Consider the following 21,972-nt stretch of genomic DNA (forward strand, 5'->3'; position numbering starts at 1 on the left):
AAGATTCTTTATTTTTTTAACCAATTTTGAATTCAGGCTGTGACACAACAAAATGTAGAATAAGTCAAGGGGTATAAATACTTTGATTGTACAAAACATTAAGAACACTTGCTCTTTCCACCATATAGACTGACCAAGTTAATTCAATGTGAAAAATAGGATCCCTTATTAATGTAATTTGTTAAATCCACTTAGATGAAGGGGATGAGACAGGTTAAAGAAGGATTTTTAAGCCTCGAGACAATTGAGACACGGTTGTGTGTACTATTCAGAGGGTGCCTTTGAACGGGGTATGGCAAGGCGCACTGATTTGTAGCTGCTGAATTTTTCACGCTCAACAGTTTCCTGTGTGCCTTAAGAATGGTCCACCACCCAAAATACACCCAGACAACTTGACACAATTGTGGGAAGCATTGGAGTCAACATGGGCCAGCATCCCAGTAGAACGCTTTCGACACCTTGTAGAGTCCATGCCCCGATAAATTGAGGCTGTTCTGAGGGCAAAAGGGGGGTTGCAACTCAATATAAGGAAGGTCTTCTTAATGTATTGTACACGACGTGTACTGTATATTCTGTATATTATTAAGTGAATTCATTCATTTGGGTTATGGATTACACAGTCTGAGTAGGTTCTGCACAGCAATGTTTATTACTTACATGGCACATTAATCTTTGGGATGAGGGGACAGTTACATTGACTGGGGGAAGTAGAGCACGTGGGAAGCTAATTCTCCTCAACAGCTTAGTAGAATCATATTGTCAAGACCTAGGGGTTTCAACTGTGTTTCTCCATCAATGATCGCACACAGACTCCTGTCTATTTCAAATGTTAGGGTTCGTGTCACTGCCAGTTACCCAGACAACCTCACTTATACAAGAGTAACAAAAATCACAAGAGTAATTCCTTATCCAATAAGAAATCGACGATTGCATTTTCCATTTAAAATAGTTTTAAAACATTGTGTGCCCCATTGTTCCACAGCCCTGCCCTAGTAAAGATGGGCAGGAACACTCACCCATTTCCAGATATTCATCGAACAGTCCCTCACACAGCAGGAGCTCATAGTCGGTCTCCCAGGGTGCAGCATCCTGTGTCTGTCCTCCCTCTTTCACCTTCCCATCTTCAGCTCTAACCTTAGGATGGATCTTGCGCTTCTGCCACCAAGCCTTTAGTTTTCTATCAAAAGGAGAGAGATTTTACCTTAACGAGCACAGAAGCAGTGCATAGGTCCTTTATGTGGGCAAGACCATTACAATAACTTACTCCCACCGGGCACAGATGTCAGTTCATCAAACGTAGTTTAAATTGACATTTGGTTGATTTGTCGTCAACTAATATGAATTCAACATTAAATCAACAGAAAATGTCACCGTGTCATTGGATTTAGGTAAAAAATTGGGTGGAAAAAAAGACAAATCCAATCAGTTTTCAACATTGATTCAGCGTCATCGCATTTCATTTTCTTGTTGAAATTACATGGAAACAACATTGATTCGACCAGTTTTTCCCAAGTGTATTGAGATTGTGATTGGATTTTAGACAAAACTGGGGGAAGCTGTAGGATTACACGACTCACGGCATGATAAACTCCTGAATGTTGTTGATGACCTGTTTTCCCACCATGATGACCAGTAGCTCCTGGGCCAGTTCAATGAGACAGCCCCCAGCACCGCACTGCAATAACAATATACACTGACAGGTTATGCACACAGGCACGCGTGAGCGCACACACACACACACACACACACACACACACACACACACACACACACACACACACACACACACACACACACACACACACACACACACACACACACACACACACACACACACACTCACAGGCTGATAAATACAGCAAAGGTACATCCCAGCAAACAGTGAACATTGCTACAGGTCCCTTAGCATGGCAGCATCCCATACAAAACAGAACTATGAATCTCTTGAGGCCTACTTGGATATACCTGGGCACCCTACCCTGCACTGGGACATGATCTGAGCAAACACCTGCCTACTGTGGCTTTCATCTTTCCACTTGACATTGTGCATTGGATGTTTTTGGACAACTACCAAACTTGAACTCCACTTGGATTTACCCTTTTCGACTCTCCCGCAGCCCCGTGTAGCGCTTGCCACCCTTCTGGCTTTCCACCGGCCTGTACTGGAAACTACATCCCCTCCAAGGTGCTTCTCTCCTGGCTATAATACTGGTAACATGTGTTGCTGTTTTGATGGGCCCCAGCATTTAATTGCATCCAGTAAGTCACCCCTCTCTCCTTGCTGTTGTTATGTTGGCCAGTTTTGTGCCTTGGTTGTGTTGATTGTGGGTCCTAGTGCTGCCTTTTAGTCTATGATTGGGTTCTGGCTTGCTGCCTATAACTGTGGTGATCCTACAAACTGTGTGATTCAAACTGACTATCACACTGTGGATTGACTGATTTTAAGCTGATTCCTCGCCAACCTTTTTTATTTGCGTGGATTTTAACTGAATGCTTCCAAAATGGCGTCTTGGATGATAAGTGAAATATACCTGCTGGAACGTGTGCTACGGGTGAGTGTTGCTATGGTGACCAGTGAGATGACACAAGGCAGAGCTATACCTAGCAAAGACTTGTAGATGACCTGGAGCCAGTGGGATTGCAACGAATATGTAGCGAGGACCAGCCAACGAGAGCATACAGGTCGCAGTGTCGGGTAGTATATGGGGCTTTGGTGACAAATCGGACGACACTGTGATAGACTGCATCCAATTTGCTGAGTAGAGTTTTGGAGGCTATTTTGTAAATGAAATCGCCGAAGTCAAGGATCGGTAGGATAGTCAGTTTTACGAGGGTATGTTTGGCAGCATGAGTGAAGGAGGTTTTGTTTGCGAAATAGGAAGCTGATTCTAGATTTAACTTTGGATTGGAGATGCTTAATGTGATTCTGGAAGGAGAGTTTACAGTCTAGCCAGACACCTAGGTATTTATAGTTGTCCACATATTCTAAGTCAGAACCGTCCAGAGTGGTGATGCTAGTTGGGCGGGTGGGTGCGGGCAGCAATCGGTTGAAGAGCATGCATTTCGTTTTACTAGTATTTAAGAGCAGTTGGAGGCCATGGAAGGAGTGCTGTATGGCGTTGAAGCTCGTTTGGAGGTTTGTTAACACAGTTTCCAAAGAAGGGCCAGATGTATACAGAATGGTGTCGTCTGCGTAAAGGTGGAGGAAAGAATCACCAGCAGCAAGAGCGACATCATTGATATATAGAGAGAAAAGAGTCGGCCCGACGATTGAACCCTGTGGCCCCATAGAGACTGCCAGAGGTCCGGACAACAGGCCCTCCGATATGACACACTGAACTCTATCTGAGAAGTAGTTGGTGAACCAGGCAAGGCATTAGAGAGGCATTAGAGAAACCAAGGTCGTTGAGTCTGCCGATAAGAATAAGGTGATTGACAGAGTCAAAAGCCTTGGTCAGGTCGATGAAGATGGCTGCACAGTACTGTCTTTTCTTGATGGCGGTTATGATATCATTAAGGGGTGGCTGAGGTGCACCCGTGACCAACTCGGAAACCAGATTGCATAGCGGAGAAGGTACGGTGGGATTCGAAATGGTTGGTGATCTGTTTGTTCACTTGGATTTCGAAGACTTTAGAAAGGCAGGGCAGGATGGATATAGGTCTGTAACAGTTTTGGTCTAGAGTGTCCCCCTCTTTGAAGAGGGGGATGACCGCGGCCACTTTCCAATCTTTAGGAATCTCAGACGATACGAAAGAGAGGTTGAACAGACTAGTAATAGGGGTTGCAACAATGGCGGCAGATAATTTTAGGAAGAGTGGGTTCATATTGTCTAGCCCAGCTGATTTGTAGTGAAGGATATCTGGATTTGGGTGAAGGAGATGCGGAGGGGGGGGGGGGGGGGCTTGGGCCAGTTGCTGCGGGGGTTGCAGAACTGTTGGCCGGTGTTGGGTCAGCCAGGTGGAAAGCATGGCCAGCCGTAGAGAAATGCTTATTGAAATTCTCGATTATCGTGGATTTATCAGTGGTGACAGTTTCCTAGTCTCAGTGCAGTGGGCAGCTGAGAGGAGGTACTCTTATTCTCCTTGGACTTTAGTGTCCCAAAACTTTTTAGAATTAGTGCTGCAGGATGCACATTTCTCTTTGAAAAAGCTGGCCTTTGCTTTCCTAACTGACTGTGTATATTGGTTCCTGACTTCCTTGAAAAGTTGCATATCGCGGGGACAGTTCGATGCTAGTGCAGTATGCCACAGGGTGTTTTGTGCTGGTCAAGAGCAAACAAGTCTGGAGTGAACCAAGGGCTATATCTGTTCTTAGTTCTACATTTTTTGAAAGGGGCATGCTTATTTAAGTTGGTGAGGAAAGCACTTTTAAAGAACAACCAGGCATCCTCTACAGACAGATGAGGTCAATATCCTTCCAGGATACACGTGCCAGGTCGATTAGAAAGGCCTGCTCGCAGAAGTGATTTAGGGAGCGTTTGACAGTGATGAGGGGTGGTCATTTGACCGCAGACCCATAACGGACGTAGGCAATGAGGCAGTGATTGCTGAGATCCTGGTTAAAAACAGCAGAGGTGTATTTAGAGGGCAAGTTGGTCAGGATGATATCTATGAGGGGGCCCATGTTTACTTATTTGAGGTTGTACCTGGTTAGGTTCCTTGATAATTTGAGTGAGATTGAGGGCATCTAGCTTAGATTGTAGGACGGCCGGGGTGTTAAGCATATCCCAATTTAGGTCACCTAGCAGTACGAACTCTGACAATAGATGGGGGGCAATCAATTCACATACGGTGTCCAGGGCACAGCTGGGAGCTGAGGGGGGTCTATAGCAAGCGGCAATGGTGAGGGACTTATTTCTGGAGAGATGGATCTTTAAATGTAAAAGCTTGAACTGTTTGGGCATAGACCTGGATAGTATGACAGAACTCTGCAGGCTATCTCTACAGTAGATTGCAATTCTGCCCCATTTAGCAGTTCTGTCTTGACAGAAAATGTTGTAATTGGGGATGGAAGTTTCAGAATTTTTGGTGGCCTTCGTAAGCCAGGATTTAGACACGGCTAGGACATCAGGGTTGACGGAGTAGATCAGCAGAACAGTCGTGATGGATCGGCGGAGCTCTGTGTCGACAAAGGGTCCAGGCCAATTGGCTAGAGAGGCATTGTATTTGGTGTACTTCATTTGCTAGCCGGGAGATGGGCCTAGCTCGAGGCTAACTGGTGCATGGACACGGGCGTTAGCCGAAATAGCCACTCGGTAGCAGCTAGCTAGCTGCGAAGATCCGGTGTAATGGTCCAGAGCTTGCGGCAGGAATCCGGTGATGTAGTGGGGAAAAAAGGCAGTCCGATATGCTCAGGGCTGATATCGTGCTGTGCAGACTGGCAGGTGTTATCCGGGCTAAAGCGGCTGGTGTCCTAGCTAAAGGTAAAGACCACTAGTAGTGGCTAACAATGACTAAATAGTTAGTAGCTAATTAGCTGGATAGCTCCTGATGGAGGTTCCAGTTCTAATGTTAAAAAAAAGCTGATCCGTACCACATTGGGTGAGGCGGGTTGCAGGAAGGTATATTTAATTCGAAAATGGAAAAAAGAGATTGAAATATAATGAAATGTATTCAAAAAAACGAAAAGACTGAATATACCTTACTGCTGCACCATCTTGGATATACACAAAATTGCTCGAAGTAGCCCACGTTAAACATATGTAGCTTAAGTAACAAGGTTCATGAAATTAATAATTTGCTAGTAACAGATGACATTCATATTCTGACAATATCTGAAACTCACTTAGGCAAAGTGGGTGGGGTTATATCCTTCCTGTTTGGCCCTGTCCGGGGGTTTCATCAGTTGGGGCCACAGTGTCTCCTGACCCCTCCTGTCTCAGCCTCCAGTATTTATGCTGCAGTAGTTTATGTGTCGGGGGGCTAGGGTCAGTCTGTTATACCTGGAGTACTTCTCCTGTCTTATCCGGTGTCCTGTGTGAATTTAAGTATGCTCTCTCTAATTCTCTCTTTCTCTCTTTCTTTCTCTCTCTCCGAGGACCTGAGCCCTAGGACCATGCCTCAGGACTACCTGGCAGGAGGACTCCTTGCTGTCCCCAGTCCACCTGGCCGTGCTGCTGCTCCAGTTTCAACTGTTCTGCATGCGGCTATGGAACCCTGACCTGTTCACCGGACGTGCTATCTGTCCCAGTCCTGCTGTTTTCAACTCTCTAGAGACCGCAGGAGCGGTAGAGATACTGGCTATGAAAAGCCAACTGACATTTACTCCTGAGGTGATGACCTGTTGCACCCTCGACAACTACTGTGATTGTTATTAGTTGACCATGCTGGTCATTTATGAACATTTGAACATCTTGGCCATGTTCTGTTATAATCTCCACCCGGCACAGCCAGAAGAGGACTGGCCACCCCTCATAGCCTGGTTCCTCTCTAGGTTTCTTCCTAGGTTCTGGCCTTTCTAGAGAGTTTTTCCTAGCCACCGTGCTTCTACACCTGCATTGCTTGGTGTTTGGGGTTTTAGGCTGGGTTTCTGTACAGCACTTTGAGATATCAGCTGATGTACGAAGGGCTTTATAAATACATTTGATTTGATTTGACTGCCTCTTCACCATGTCACCACTCTCTGACTGACAGGCCAGGGCTGCCCTGCAGTGACCCCACCTTAGTGAAGTCACCTCTCCCCTCCCATCTCACCCGCTCTTCCCATCCTACACCGACCTCCCATCCTGGCACCCACCCCCTTCCCCCCTTGGAGAATAAAGGAGCAAGGACGCTTTAGGAGGAGTTGGCGATCCTGCATCCCAGTGGATTCATGTCACACACCGTGAGCCCAGCGCAAGGCAGCGGTCTTTGGTGAATGGGGCTGAAATGACTTTATCCCATCATGCTGACCAACAGTTTCTCCCATCTGCTTCCAGAGATTCCTGGTCCTTGGTCCTCTACCCTGTCTCCTGAGGGTCCAACTCAGGGGTTTCTACCATAGGCCCGTACCTCCCGGGCTCCCTCACACATCAGGCCTTGAGGGTGTCTGAGGCTCCAGCTATTAGATCTGCTATTGTTAGCTCAAAAGAGGATCTCACTGTGGTCTGTTCATCCAGTGTTTTTCGTTCAAATGTGAATTCCATAAACTTGAATAACCATTTGGTTTTCAAATCACGTAGAGGGCTTGGGCTGTTGCACGATAGCAACCAAAGCCCATGTAAGTCAGTTTATAATAATTGGTTACTCTGAGACTTCCTCATATTGACATGGGCTGTGGCCCTATGGCCTTATGGTGCTAACCTTGGAAAAGTAATTCCAATTTCTTCTCCTTCCTCTATTACTAATAGAGATAGACCAAGTGGTGCAGTTCCTATGCAATCTTATAGCCATACCAACTACTATATATCAATATCAACTGCCTATTTGTCACGATTTCCGTAAGAACATTCGGACCAAAGCGCAGCGTGAAATCAGTTCGACATTTTATTTGAAGTGAACCGCACAAGCAACAATAAAGAACAAACGAAATGTTCTGGAGTGCTCACAGGCATCAACGCAAAAAGAAGATCCCACAAAACACAGTGGGGAAATGGCTGCCTAAATTTGATCCCCAATCAGAGACACTTGCTCTAAAATCCTGAGCTACTATCTTTAAGCCTTTGTCTGGGAAAAATGTATCCATAACTGTTATAGGAGTCTACCATCCTCCCTCGGCTAACCTTAGTGCACTCGAGGAGTTAACTACACTATATACACTAGATGTCGACACCCCTTCAAATTAGTGGATTCGGCTATTTCAGCCACAACCATTGCTGACAGGTGTATAAAATCACACAGACATGCAATCTCCATAGACAAACATTGGCAGTAGAATGGACTTAATGAAGAGCTCAATGAGTTCCATCGTGGCATCGCCATAGGATGCCACCTTTCCAACTACTCAGTTTGTCAAATTTCAGCCCAGCTAGAGCTGCCCCGGTCAACTGTAAGTGCTGTTATGAAGGAAGTGGAGACGTCTAGGAGCAACAGCAGCTCAGACGCAATGTGGTAGGCCACGCAAGCTCACAGAATGGGACTGCCAAGGGCTGAAGCGCGTAGTGCGTAAAAATCGGTTGTCCTCGGTTGCAACACTCACTACCGAGTTCCAAAGTCCTCTGGAAGCAACGCCAGCACAAGTACTGTTCGTCAGGAGCTTCATGAAATGGGTTTCCATGGCCGAGCAGCCACGCACAAGCCTAAAAACACAATGAGCAATGCCAAGCGCTGCTGGAGTGGCGTAAAGCTCGCCGCCATTGAACTCTGGAGCAGTGGAAACGCGTTCTCTGGAGTAATGAATCACACTTCACCAATGTAAAGTTTGGTGGAGGAGGAATAATGGTCTGGGGCTGTTATTCATGGTTTGGACTAGGCCCCTTAGTTCCAGTGAAGGGAAATCTTACCGCTGCAACATTCAATGACATTCTAGATGATTCTGTGCTTCCAACTTGGTGGCAACCGTTTAGGGAAGGCTCTTTCCTGTTTGAGCATGACAATGCCCCCATGCACAAAGTGAGGTCCATACAGAAATGATTTGTCAAGATCGGGTGGGAGAACTTGACTGGCCAACACAGGGCCCTGACCTCAACTCCATCGAACAACTTTGGAACGCCGACTGCGAGCCAGGCCTAATCGCCCAACATCAGTGCCTGACCTCACTAATGCTCTTGGAAGTAAGTCCCCCGCAGCAGTGTTCCAACATCTTGTGGAAAGCCTTCCCAGAAGAGTGGAGGCAGCAGAGGGGGGACTAACTTCCATATTAATGCCCATGGTTTTGGAATGAGATGTTGACGACCAAGTGTCCACATACTTTTGGTCATGTAGTTTACTAAGTTTACATGTAATTTACTGAAGAAGTGTTTATCCTGGGTGACCTAAATTATGATTAAAAGTGCTTCAGACAGTCTAATAAACATGTGTAATTATCAAAACCAAACACAGCTGGTGAATAAGCCTACACTCTCCAACCCTAGAGATCCTTCAAAGTCCTCTTTGCTTCATCTTATTCTAATGAATACATTAGAGAAATATGTTTCTATTGGTGTTTTCTCCCAAGACATTAGTGATCATTGCCCAGTTGTGCCTCTTGTCATCACAAAGAGGAACTTTAAAAACTTCAGTGAACATGCTTTTTCACATGATCTTTATTTTAGTGACCTTGATTGTGGCTATCCCTGAAACCGATGTAGCTTTGAGTCTCTTTGCAGATGTATTCAATACTATTGTGGATAATCATGCTCCTTTCAAAAACGTAAGGGTTAACGGTAGATCGGATTCCCGGTACACTCCGGCATTATCAAAGTCATTTTATAAAAGAGATGATGCTTGGGTCAAGGCCAGGAACACAGGCTTATGCCCGGACTGGCAAGCTTTTACGCAACTGATAAAAATCAGAAAGGCTAAATCTGTGTAATCGCTCTTTCAGATTGTAATAGGAACCCAGCTAAATTCTGGAAAACTGGAAAATCCTGAAGGGTTCAACTTCCTCTCTGCCACAACAAATGAATTCAGACACTAGCCTCTTTACAGAAATAAATGCCGTCATTAACCAGCGTTTTATCTCTTTGTAAGAATTTCTAAGTGTGTTCACAATGATATTGGGCTGAGAGTCCTGGACGCTTTGAGAGCAATAACAAATCCACAGGGGCCGACAAATTGGATCCTGGTCTGCTTTAGTGTGCAGCGCCCATCATCTTTGGCTCAATAACCCAAATGTTTATTTAACATTGTTATCAGGAAATGTTCTAAAAGTATGGAAACCAGCTCTTGTGCTGCCACTCCATAAGGGCGGGATATTAGAGATCTAATCTTATCATCCCATTTCAAGTCTTCCTTGTCTAGCTAACATTCTCAAATCCTTGGTAAATGTACATTTTTCTTTTTGTTATCTGAGAAATGTATTTTGAATGTAAATCAATCAGGGTTTAGGCCTGGGCATAGCACAATTACCGCAACCACTTTAGTTATTAATGATCTTGTCAATGCTTTAGACACTAAAATGAAATGTGCTGCTTTGTTTGTGGACCTGTCAAAAGCTCTTGATACTGTTGATCATGCTATTTTATTGAATAAGTGGTCCTGCGCTCTGACGCCTGTTCTTGGTTTCATGATTATCTTTGGGACAGAACTCAAAAAATCGTGATGGATGGGGTTAAGTCTGAATTTCTTGAAGTGCATAAAGGTGTACAACAGGGGTCGATTTTGGGGCCTGTCCTTTTCACTACTTACAGTGCATTCGGAAAGTATTCAGACCCCTTGACTTTTTCCACATGTTGTTACGTTACAGCTTTGTTCTAAAATTGATGAAATAGTTTTTTCTCATCAATCTAAAAACAATACCCCATAATGACAAAGCAAAAACAGGTTTGTATACATTTTTGCAAATGTGTAAAAATATGCACATGAGTACTCAGACTCTTTACTCAATACTTTGTTGAGACACCTTTGGCAGCGATTACATCCGTGAGTCTTCTTGGGTATGACGCTACAAGCTTGGCACACCTGTATTTGGGGAGTTTCTCCCATTCTTCTCTGCAGATCCTCTCAAGCTCTGTCAGGTTGGATGGGGAGCGTCACTGCACAGCTATTTTCAGGTCTCTACAGAGATGTTCGATCAGTTTCAAGTCCAAGCTCTGGCTGGGCCACTCAAGGACATTCAGAGACTCCCGAAGTCACTCCTGCGATATCTTGGCTGTGTGCTTAGGGTCATTGTCTTGTTGGAAGGTGAACCATTGCCCCATCCTAAAGTCCTGAGCGTCCTAAGCGTCCTAAGATTTTCATCAAGGATCTCTCTGTACTTTGCTCCATTCATCCAACCCTCAATCCCGACTCGTCTCCCAGTCCCTGCCACTGAAAAATATCCCCACAGCATGATGCTGCCACCGCCACCATGCTTTACCGTAGGGATGGTGCCAGATGATGCCAGAAGCCAGCAGCATACCACCCTGCATACCACTGCTGGCTTGCTTCTGAAGCTAAGCAGGGGCGGTTCTGGTCAGTCCCTGGATGGGAGACCAGATGCTGCTGGAAGTGGTGTTGGAGGGCCAGTAGGAGGCACTCTTTCCTATGGTCTAAAAAATATCCCAATGCCCCAGGGCAGTGATTGGGGACACTGCCCTGTGTAGGGTGCCATCTTTCGGATGGGACGTTAAAACGGGTGTCCTGACTCTCTGAGGTCATTAAAGATCCCATGGCACTTATTGTAAGAGTAGGGGTGTTAACCCCACTGCCCTGGCTAAATTCCCAATCTGGCCCTCAAAATCATCATGGTCACCTAATAATCCCCAGTTTACATTTGGCTCATTCCTCCCCCCCCTCTCCCCTGTAACTATTCACCAGGTCGTTGTTGTAAATGAGAATGTGTTCTCAGTCAACTTACTTGGTAAAATAATGGATAAATAAAATAAAAAGGTGTTTCCTCCAGACATGACGCTTGACATTCAAGCCAAAAGGTTCAATCTTGGTTTCATCAGAGCAGAAAATCTTGTTTCTCATGGTCTGAGAGTCTTTAGGTGCCTTTTGGCAAACTCATGTGCCTTTTACTGAGGAGTGGCTTCCGTCTGGCCACTACCATAAAGGCCTGATTGGTGGAGTGCTGGCAAAGATGGTTGTCCTTCTAGAAGGTTCTCCCATCTCCACAGAGGAACTCTTGAGCTCTCTCAGAGTGACCATCGAGTTCTTGGTCACCTCCCTGACCAAGGCCAGTTCTAGGAAGAGTGTTGGTGGTACCAAACTTCTTCCATTTAAGAATGATGGAGGCCAATGCGGCAGAAATCTTTGTTGGTACCCTTCCCCAGATCTGTGCCTCGACACAATCCTGTCTCAGAGCTGTACGGACAATTCCTTCGACTGATGGCTTGGTTTTTGCTCTGACATGCACTGTCAACTGTGGGACCTTATATAGACAGGTGTGTCCCTTTCCAAATCATGTCCAATCAATTGAATTTACCACAGGTGGATTCCAATCAAGTTGTAGAAACATCTCAAGGATGGTCAATTGAAACAGGATGCACTTGAGCTAAATTTCGAATCTCATCGCAAAGGGTCTGAATACTTATGTAAATAAGGTATTTCTATTTTTTATTTTTATAAACGAGCAAAAATGTCTAAACCCGTTTTCTCTTCTTCATTATAGGGTATAGTATTTCGATTGAATAGGATAAAAAAATATCAATTTTAGAATAAGGCTCTAATGTAACAAAATGTGGAAAAAGGGAAGGGATCTGAGTACTTTCCGAATGCACTGTATAGTGTTTAATGTGTATTTTATATTGTATTACACAGGTTGCATTTGGAAAAGAGACTTATATGTCTCAATATGTTTTCCCTGTCAAAATAAAGGTTAAATAAAAACATTTTTGAAATTGCCACAACAAACATTATTTGATCAACATTAGTAGGACATACTAATGGTTATAGGAACATTTGGAGAAAAAAAATCAAAAATGATTTTTTTTAAAACACTTCTAGAATGTGTTAACCAAACCTTCATGGTGAAAACATTATAGATGTGTCATGGGAACATCCCTGGGAATCTCTGGCAAACCTTCAGGTAACTTTGTGACTAACACTCTGGGAATGCAAGGCAAACTGGAAATTGTTTGCTGGGAAGTTAAGTACGTTTTAGTATGTAAGAACAACACTCACATCCTCATTCCGTATTCCCAAGAGATTGTAGTAGTTGCCAGGGTAACCAACAAACCTGCAAAACATAGGAGTTTGCTCAGGACGAGCCACATTTTCATTGTACTGTGAGGGTGTATAAATACAGGACCTTTCAATACATACGGCTCATTTGTGCCTTGACGTTGTTTGACCTACTCACCGGCCTTTGAAAAAGGCAATGTAGACTGGGGAGGAGTAGAAGTTGACAAACTGGAAGATGAAGACCTTGAGAATAAACATGTCCTCATATTTGGTCTGTGTGCGGTGCATCTCTGTTGATATGACAAAGCAAAAAGAATGAGCAAACATTGGTAATTAAATCACAGATTTATCTTCCATCTGAGCGACGATTGACAAGAGCCGGACTTGCTGACTCACCCCAACGCGTTAAGACTTGGGCAAGGTAGATGTAGACCCGGGAGAGCATGAGGATCACCAGAAGATTCAGCACTGACCCTGTGAGACTGGCTATCCGACCAGCCTGCCAAGATAGTTACAGTACTAGTATTATTAAAATAATATGATTTAATGAAATTCTTTTATATACAGTGCATTTAGAAGGTATTCAGACCCCTTGACTTTTTTCAAATTTTGTTACATTACAGCATTATCCTAAAATGGATTAAATAGTTTTTTCCCCTAATCAATCTACATACAATACACCATAATGACGAAGCAAAAAAAGTTTTAAATATGACATTTACATAAGTATTCAGACCCCTTTACTCAGTACTTTGTTGAAGTACCTTTGGCAGCGATTACAGCCTTGAGTTTTCTTGCGTATGACGCTACAAGCTTGGGACAACTATATTTGGGGAGTTTCTCCCATTCTTCTCTGCAGATCCTCTCAAGCTCTGTCAGGATGGGGGGCGTCGCTGCACAGCTATTTTCAGGTCACTCAAGAGATGTTCGATCGGGTTCAAGTCCGGGCTCTGGCTGGGCCACTCAAGGACATTCAAAGACTTGTCCCGAAGCCACTCATGCGTTGTCCTGGCTGTGTGATTATGGTCATTATCTTGTTGGAAGGGGAAGCTCCTTTGCCCCAGTCTGAGGTCTTGAGCGCTCTGAAGCAGGTTTTCATCAAGAATATCTCTGTACTTTGCTCCGTTCATCTTACCCTCAATTCTGACTAGTCTCCCAGTCCCTGCTGCTGAAAAACATCACGACAGCATGATGCTGCCACCACAATGCTTCACCGTAGGGATTGTGCCAGGTTTCCTCCAGACGTGATGCTTGGCATTCAGGCCAAAGAGTTCAATCTTGGTTTCATCAGACCAGAGAATATTGTTTCTCATGGTTTGAGAGGCTTTAGGCGCCTTTTGGCAAACTCCAAGCGGGCTGTCATGTGCCTTTTACTGAGGACTGGCTTCTGTCTGGCCACTCTACCATAAAGGCCCCAAATGGGCCCCGAGTGCTGCAGAGATGGTTGTCCTTCTGGAAGGTTCTTCCATCTCCACAGACGAACTCTAGCGCTCTGTCAGAGTGACCATCAGGTTCTTGGTCAGCTCCCTAACCAAGGCCCTCCTCCCAATTGCTCAGTTTGGCCGGGCGGCCAGCTCAGTTGTAGAAACAGCTCAAGAGTGATTAATGGAAACAGGCTCAATTGTGAGTCTCATAGCAAAGGGTCTGAATACTTATGCAAATAAGGTATGTTTTCAATTTTTTGTAAATTAGCAAGCATTTCTAAAAATCCGTCATTATGAGGCTGTAATCGCTGCCAAAGGTGCTTCAACAAAGTACTGAGTAAAGGGTCTAAATAGTTATGTAAATGTGATATTTCAGTTGGTTTTAAAAATATATTTTCCAACATTTCTAAAAACCTGTGTTTTTCTTTGTCATTATGGGGTATTGTGTGTAGATTGATGAGGGGGGAAAACAATTTAATCTATTTTAGAATAAGGCTGTAACGTAACAAAATGTAGAAAAAGTCAAGGAATAATACCATTCAAAAGTCTGAATACCATTCAAAAGTTTGGTGTCACTTAGAAATATATATATTTCAACATCAAATTGATCATAAATACAGTGTGGACATTGTTAATGTTGTAAATGACTATTGTATACATACATATATAATGACTATATATACAGTTGAAGTCGGAAGTTTACATACACTTAGGTTGGAGTCATTAAAACAAGTTTTTCAACCACTCCACAAATTTCTTGTTAAAAAATGGCAAGTCAGTTAGGACATTTACTTTGTGCATGACACAAGTAGTTTTTCCAACAATTGTTTACAGACAGATTTTTTCACTTACAATTCACTCTATCAAAATTTCAGTTGGTCAGACGTTTGCATACACTAAGATGACTGCCTTTAAACAGCTTGGAAAATTCCATAAAATTATGTCATGGCTTTAGAAGCTCCAGGTACATACATATACAGTTGAAGTCGGAAGTTTACGTACACCTTAGCCAAATACATTGAAATAAAGTTTTTCACAATTCCTGACATTTAATCCTTGTAAAAATTCCCTGTTTTAGGTCAGTTAGGATCACCACTTTGTTTTAAGAATGTGAAATGTCAGAATAACAGTAGAGAGAATGATTTATTTCAGCTTTTATTTCTTTCATCACATTCCCAATGGGTCAGAAGTTACCATACACTTAATTTGTATTTGGTAGCATTGCCTTTAAATTGTTTAACTTGGGTCAAACGTTTTGGGTAGCCTTCCACAAGCTTCCCACAATAAGTTGGGTGAATTTTGGCCCATTCCTCCTGACAGAGCTGGTGGAACTGGGTCAGGTTTGCAGGCCTCCTTGCTCGCACACAATTTTTCAGTTCTGTCCACATATTTTCTATAGGATTGAGGTCAGGGCTTTGTGATGGCCACTCCAATACCTTGCCTTTGTTGTCCTTAAGCCATTTTGCCACAACTTTGGAAGTATGCTTGGGGTCATTGTCCATTTGGAAGACCCATTTGCGTCCAAGCTTTAACTTCCTGACTGATGTCTTGAGATGTTGCTTCAATATATCCACATAATTCTTCTACCTCATGATGCCATCTATTTTGTGAAGTGCACCAGTCCCTCCTGCAGCAAAGCCACAACATGATGCTGCCACCCTAATGCTTCACGGTTGGGATGGTGTTGTTTGGCTTGCAAGCCTCCCCCTTTTTCCTCCAAACATAACGATGATAATTATGGCCAAACAGTTTTACTTTTGTTTCATCAGACCAGAGGACATTTCTCTAAAAAGTATGATCTTTGTCCCCATGTGCAGTTGCAAAGCATAGTCAGGCTTTTTTATGGCGGTTTTGGAGCAGTGGCTTCTTCCTTGCTAAGCGGCCTTTCAGGTTATGTCGATATAGGACTCGTTTTACTGTGGATATAGATACTTTTGTACCAGTTTCCTCCAGCATCTTCACAACGTCCTTTGCTGTTGTTCTGGGATTGATTTGCACTTTTCTGACAAAATATGTTCATCTCTAGGAGACAGAACGCGTCTCCTTCCTGAGTGGTATGACGGCTGCGTGGTCCCATGGTGTTAATACTTGCGTACTATTGTTTGTAAAGATGAATGTGGTACCTTCAGGCATTTGGAAATTGCTCCCAAGGATGAACCAGACTGGTGGAGGTCTACAATGTTTTTTCTCGTAAGTCTCGGTTGATTTCTTTTGATTTTCCCATAATGTCAAGGAAAGAGGCACTGAGTTTGAAGGTAGGCCTTGAAATACATCCCCAGGTACACCTCCTATTGACTCAAATTATGTCATTTAGCCTAGCTTCTAAAGCCATGACATACTTTTCTGGAATTTTCCAAGCTGTTTAAAGGCACAGTCAACTTAGTGTATGTACACTTCTTACCCACTGGAATTGTGATACAGTGATTTTATAAGTGAAATAGTCTGTCTGTAAACAATTGTTGGAAAAATTACTTGTGTCATGCACTTAGATAGATGTCCTAACCGACTTGCCAAAACTATAGTTTGTTAACAAGAAATTTGCGCAGTGGTTGAAAAATGTGTTTTAATGACTGCAACCTAAGTGTATGTAAACCTCCGACTTCAACTGTATATACTGTATATATACACATATATACACGCTACCATTCAAAAGTTTGGGGTCACTTAGAAATGTCCTTGTTTTTGAAAGACTAGTTGAGTATCTGGAGCATCAGCATTTGTGGGTTCGATTACAGGCTCAAAAGGGCCAGAAACAAAGAACTTTCTTCTGAAACTTGTCAGTCTATTCTTGTTCTGAGAAATGAAGGATATGTCATGCGAGAAATTGCCTAGAAACTGAAGTTCTTGTACAATGCTGTGTACTACTCCCTTCACAGAACAGCGCAAACTCTAACCAGAATAGAAAGAGGAGTGGGAGGCCCCGGTGCACAACTGAGCAAGTGGACAAGTACATTAGAGTGTCTAGTTTGAGAAACAGACGCCTCACAAGTCCTCAACTGGCAGCTTCATTAAATATTACCCGCAAAACACCAATCTCAACGTCAATAGGTGACTCTGGGATGCTGGCCTTCTAGGCAGAGTTCCTCTGTATGCACGCACGCACGCACGCACGCACGCACGCACGCACGCACGCACGCACACACAGCATACTACCCTGCATCCCACTGCTGTCTTGCCTCTGAAGCTAAACAGAGTTGACCCGGGTCATTCCCTGGATGGGAGACCAGATGCTGCTCGAAGTGGTGTTGGATGGCCAGTAGGAAGCACCCTTTCCTCTTGTCTAAAAAAATAGCCCAATCCCCCAGGTAAGTGATTGGGGACATTGCCCTGTGTAGGGTGGTGTTTTTCAGACTTATCGTAAGAGTAGGTGTGTTAATCCCAGTGTCCTGGCTAAAATCCCAATCTTGCTCTCATACCGTCACGGTTACCTAAACATCCCCAGCTTACAATTGGCTCATTTACCCCCTCTTCTCCCCTGTAACTATTCCCCAGGTCGTTGCTGCAAATGAGAATGTGTTCTCAGTCAACTTAACTGGTAAAATAAGGGTAAAAATATATATATTTTTATCAAACTGGGTGAGTTTACATCTTCAATCGCATGTTATAGCATCACCATGTGGCCAATTGACATGGCATTGCTTGAGAGGGTATGGCCCATGGGACTTTACCATCACGCCAAGTTGCACCCTCCTAGGCTTTACCATTTCACAAGAATTTGCATGTTATATTTCCTTAACTGAAGATCTATAATAATAATGAATGGCAACAAATACAATAGGGTTTCACCCAGCTTCGCTGCTTGAACCCAAATAATCTAGAATCAATTTCTGCGCCCCCGCGGATATCCAATTAAAATAAACAATAAACAATAAACAAATTCCCTTTCCGATCTGTCTGTTTCAGCTAGAGATATGAGTTTTTACATGGGCTGCATCTCAGTCACTGCATCCGCCAATGTCGGCCTTCCACATCTGCTGTGGGAGGTGGCAGAGCTACAGTGCTGTTTGTCAGAGCAGAAGACATCCCTTTCTTCTCACCAAAACGTCTGTAGCGTCCGAAATGGTTTGGGCTACAAATCAATATGTTTTACTCAAAGACCCCCACAAGTGTCACGGGACTCGTCTGATTGTGTCCCGGTGCTGTGTGAATGGGGCATTTCCATGTCAAAGGTATACGAATAATTCCATGGTGTTTTATTTTTTGGCTTCACTTCAAAGCATACTTAGTTTTGATTTTTTTTTGGACTATCTGTTTTCTATGTATGAATCTGTTATTCAGTGCGTTTGTATGGGCTAACAGCAGTAAGGCCAAATTCATCAAATATTTTTTTTCTCCAGTATGTTGTCTGAGAGAGCAATGGTCTTTAGAACTTGTATTAATCATTGTCCTGTTAATGGTAGAAAAACAGTTTCTAATTACACTAGAATGATGCAACCATAGTGGGTTTTAAGTCTAGAAAGGGACTCACAGAAAAGATCAAGAAGGCATTGTGAGATTTGTAAATGATGATGCTCAGAATCACCCGGTAAAGGATAATTGCCACCACAAACATCAGCACTACGGATACCTGTGAGAGACAAAAATGCATCAAAGATAAAGTTAGGACTTTTCGGGGATTCTTGATTAATGTAATTCATTCGTCATTAATTAATGTCCTCATAAGTTGACTTCCTATCTCACATGTCATCAGGGATGGGCAACTCCAATCCTGGAGGACCAGAGTGTGTGCAGACTTTTGTTTTATCCCAACACAGCTTATTATACTAATCAAGTGCTTGCTAATTAGTTGCTAGTCACGTGTGCTAGTGCTGGGGTAGAACAAAAATGTGCACCCTTGTGCGACCCCAAGGTAGGATTAAAGAACATTGTCCTGCAGCACCTTACCATGATCATGATGACCATGCCGCCGGTCAGGGTGCGGTTGAAGCGGCGTTGCTTTGGGAAGTACGGCTCCTCTGCACCAGTCACAGGGTTCCGCAGGGTCAGGGGCGCTGTGGCAGTGAACTCTGGCCTTGGGCGCTCCTGGGTCACAAAGGGTTAAACGGGAACAACATCCAAAATCTGTCAGTCCTTATTGGTTCTTGAATCTCCATGACAGAAAATCTGAAATTGTGCATCTTAGAAATAGTTTTCACATACAAACTTGACAAGCTTGAACTAAGGATCGATTGGGATTTCCAAAATAATATAATCACTGTGATCATACTGTGTTGTACCTCAGTTTCCTGAAACTCTGAACAGTCCCATCGGTGGGCCAGCACTGCGCTGGTGCGCTTCCAGTATTCCAGGAAAGTGACAGCCCATAGAGCCATGAAAATACTGAAGAATACCGTTCCCCCATTGTCAAATAACAGCCCTGCCTGTGAAGAGAGGATGGCCATACAGTATGTAGTAAAACGGCATGGGCAGTGGGCACACAAAGTATTCACACCTCTTGACTTTCTCCACATTTTGTTTTTACAAAGTGGGATTCAAATGGATTTCATTCTCATTTTTTGTCAACAATCTGCACAAAACAAAGTGGAAGAACAATTCTAACATTTATGAAAAATAAAAACACTAATATATCTTGATTCGATAAGTATTGAAGCCCCTGAGTCAATACATGTTAGAATCACCTTTGGTAGCGATTACAGCTTTGAGTCTTTCTGGGTAAGTCTCTAAGAGCTTTGCACACCTGTCGGTCCCAGTTTAACTTCAGTGCCTTATTGCAAACAGGATGCATGTTTTGGAATATTTTTTATTTTGTACTGGCTTCCTTCTTTTCACTCTGTCATTTAGGTTAGTATTATGGAGTAACTACAATGTTGATGTTCCATCCTTTGTGGTTGAATCTGTGTTTGAAATGCCCTGCTCGACTGAGGGACCTTACTGAGGATTGTATGTGTGGGGTAGTCTTTTAAAAATCATGTTAACACTATTATTGCATACGGAATGAGCCAATGCAACTGCAATTATATGACATGTTATGCAAATGTTTACTCTTGAATTTATTTAGGCTGGCCTTAAAATAAGGGGTTGAATACTTATTGACTCAAGATAAGTATTCAAGACATTTTAGCTTTTCATTTGTTATTAATTTCTAAAAACATAATTCCACTTTGGCATTATAGGGTATTGTGTGTAAGCCAGTGACAAAAATATCTCAATTTAATCCATTTTAAATTCAGGCTGTAACACATAAAAATGTAGGAAAAAGTCAAGGGGTGTGAATAACTTCTGAGGACACTGTACACTAAAACACATACAGTAAGTACAATCAATCATGCCATCACACATGCATGTGAACACACACACACACACACACACACACACACACACACACACACACACACACACACACACACACACACACACACACACACACACACACACACACACACACACACACACACACACACACACACACACACACACACACCTTGAAGGTGGTACAGATGCTGGATAGGTTCCAGTAGGAGCAGATTTTGCACAGAGGACACATGACAAACTCATCCTCGCTCTCACAGATCTCCCGCCTATGGGACAGAGGATAGCCATTCAGAAAATTACCTTTGGTGACACAGTTGGTTACAGTGAACCCCTGTTTGAACCCACACCTGAGCAGAGTTCAACTATTAGTTCGTACACGTGTTAAGGTGTGGAAACAAACACAGAATGTTCACAACCCTAGTGGAACCCTCAACACGGATTATGGTGGGCGAGGCTTAAGAAGAGGAGTGACATGCTTGGTTGAAGTCGTCCTCTTTCATACTCACGCTGGCGCATCAGTGAACATCAACCAGATCCCAAACAGAAAGACCAGTGTTCCGACCACAGCTGCTGGGAGCAGCCAGCCTGTGTAGAACCCTTCATGGAGGTAAGAGAGAGAGTAAGCAAAAGAAGAGTCATTTCATTATGTCTTGTGATGTGTGTTGTGTGATGTATATTATTTGATGTGACGTAAGTCTTGGGATGATATTTTTGCCAAGGAGCTTGTTCTTTGTTGTGAAGCAAATTTGCAAATTTCTCTTTATGGGATATTTAAGCTTACTATTATATTCTAAGAAGCGGGTTGACGTTTATTAGGATGCGTCTTGTCCTGGTGGCAGAACTGAGCGATTTCCCCTAGATGTGCTCTGCAAAGTCAAAACTGGCTATATTGTAAAAATTTATGATAACCAAAATTTGCTTTTTTGGTCTTAATTTAAGGTTAGCGTTAGCCATTTAGGTTAGCAGTGTAATTAACGTTAGGGTTGACTATAGCATTACCCCAAAAATGGAGGAGGCAGGTGGCAGCGTGAGGAGGTAAGGAACGAGTCTGTCTGACCAATTTAAAGGATCAAAACTGGCAGAGGAAGAAAAATAGCTTAAATAGGAATGTATACCAGTTTAATTTGAGGACCAGGATGTTGACAACTGTGCCATACAGATTGCAAAATTTCTGGGAAGAGATTTTTCATGTACCGATACCATGGCCCAGTGTGTATAAGATGATATATAAAACGACGCAAGATGTTGAATATTTGGGGATACAGTCATCGCATGCTCTGCAGATTTTGTTGTGAGGATTTAGAATCAATACTATTTGTTCTGGTATTGCCCTCAGGTAGCTTGTTTCTGGTCTCAGGTTCAGTAATGGCTGAAAAAGCAAAACATGAATCTAAAATTGACCCTAGAAATAGCATTGTTGGGAGATCTGGAGAAACCTGTTCAGTCAATTATTAATATATTACTACTCTTTGTAAAAGTGTTTATTTTCAACTCGCAATCTGTGGATTCTATTCGATTAGATCGATTCAAATTGGATGCTAAACATTACAGCATAGTTTAAAGAGATATGGTGCGTATAAATCCAAAGTGGGTGGCCAGAAGAGATAGGTCTCAGATGGTTGAGGGGCAGCTC

At 43.3% G+C, this 21,972-nt stretch overlaps 1 protein-coding gene across 1 annotated transcript in view; it reads right to left on the reverse strand.

Annotated features, from left to right (window-relative positions):
* The window catches only part of ano7 (anoctamin 7), a 45,637-nt gene that overhangs the window by 16,214 nt on the left and 7,451 nt on the right, over window positions 1–21,972 (reverse strand). Inside the window, exons 9-18 of the mRNA XM_055879373.1 lie at window positions 20,846–20,936; window positions 20,509–20,605; window positions 19,304–19,447; window positions 18,972–19,109; window positions 18,556–18,654; window positions 13,060–13,162; window positions 12,842–12,953; window positions 12,664–12,718; window positions 1,578–1,675; window positions 1,017–1,177 (exon numbers count right to left, since the gene is read on the reverse strand). Coding sequence (XP_055735348.1) covers window positions 1,017–1,177; window positions 1,578–1,675; window positions 12,664–12,718; window positions 12,842–12,953; window positions 13,060–13,162; window positions 18,556–18,654; window positions 18,972–19,109; window positions 19,304–19,447; window positions 20,509–20,605; window positions 20,846–20,936 — 1,098 coding nt within the window. The remainder of the gene's footprint in view (window positions 1–1,016; window positions 1,178–1,577; window positions 1,676–12,663; window positions 12,719–12,841; window positions 12,954–13,059; window positions 13,163–18,555; window positions 18,655–18,971; window positions 19,110–19,303; window positions 19,448–20,508; window positions 20,606–20,845; window positions 20,937–21,972) is intronic.

The sequence above is a fragment of the Salvelinus fontinalis genome, chromosome 24, assembly GCF_029448725.1.
Source record: "Salvelinus fontinalis isolate EN_2023a chromosome 24, ASM2944872v1, whole genome shotgun sequence".
Taxonomy (NCBI): domain Eukaryota; kingdom Metazoa; phylum Chordata; class Actinopteri; order Salmoniformes; family Salmonidae; genus Salvelinus; species Salvelinus fontinalis.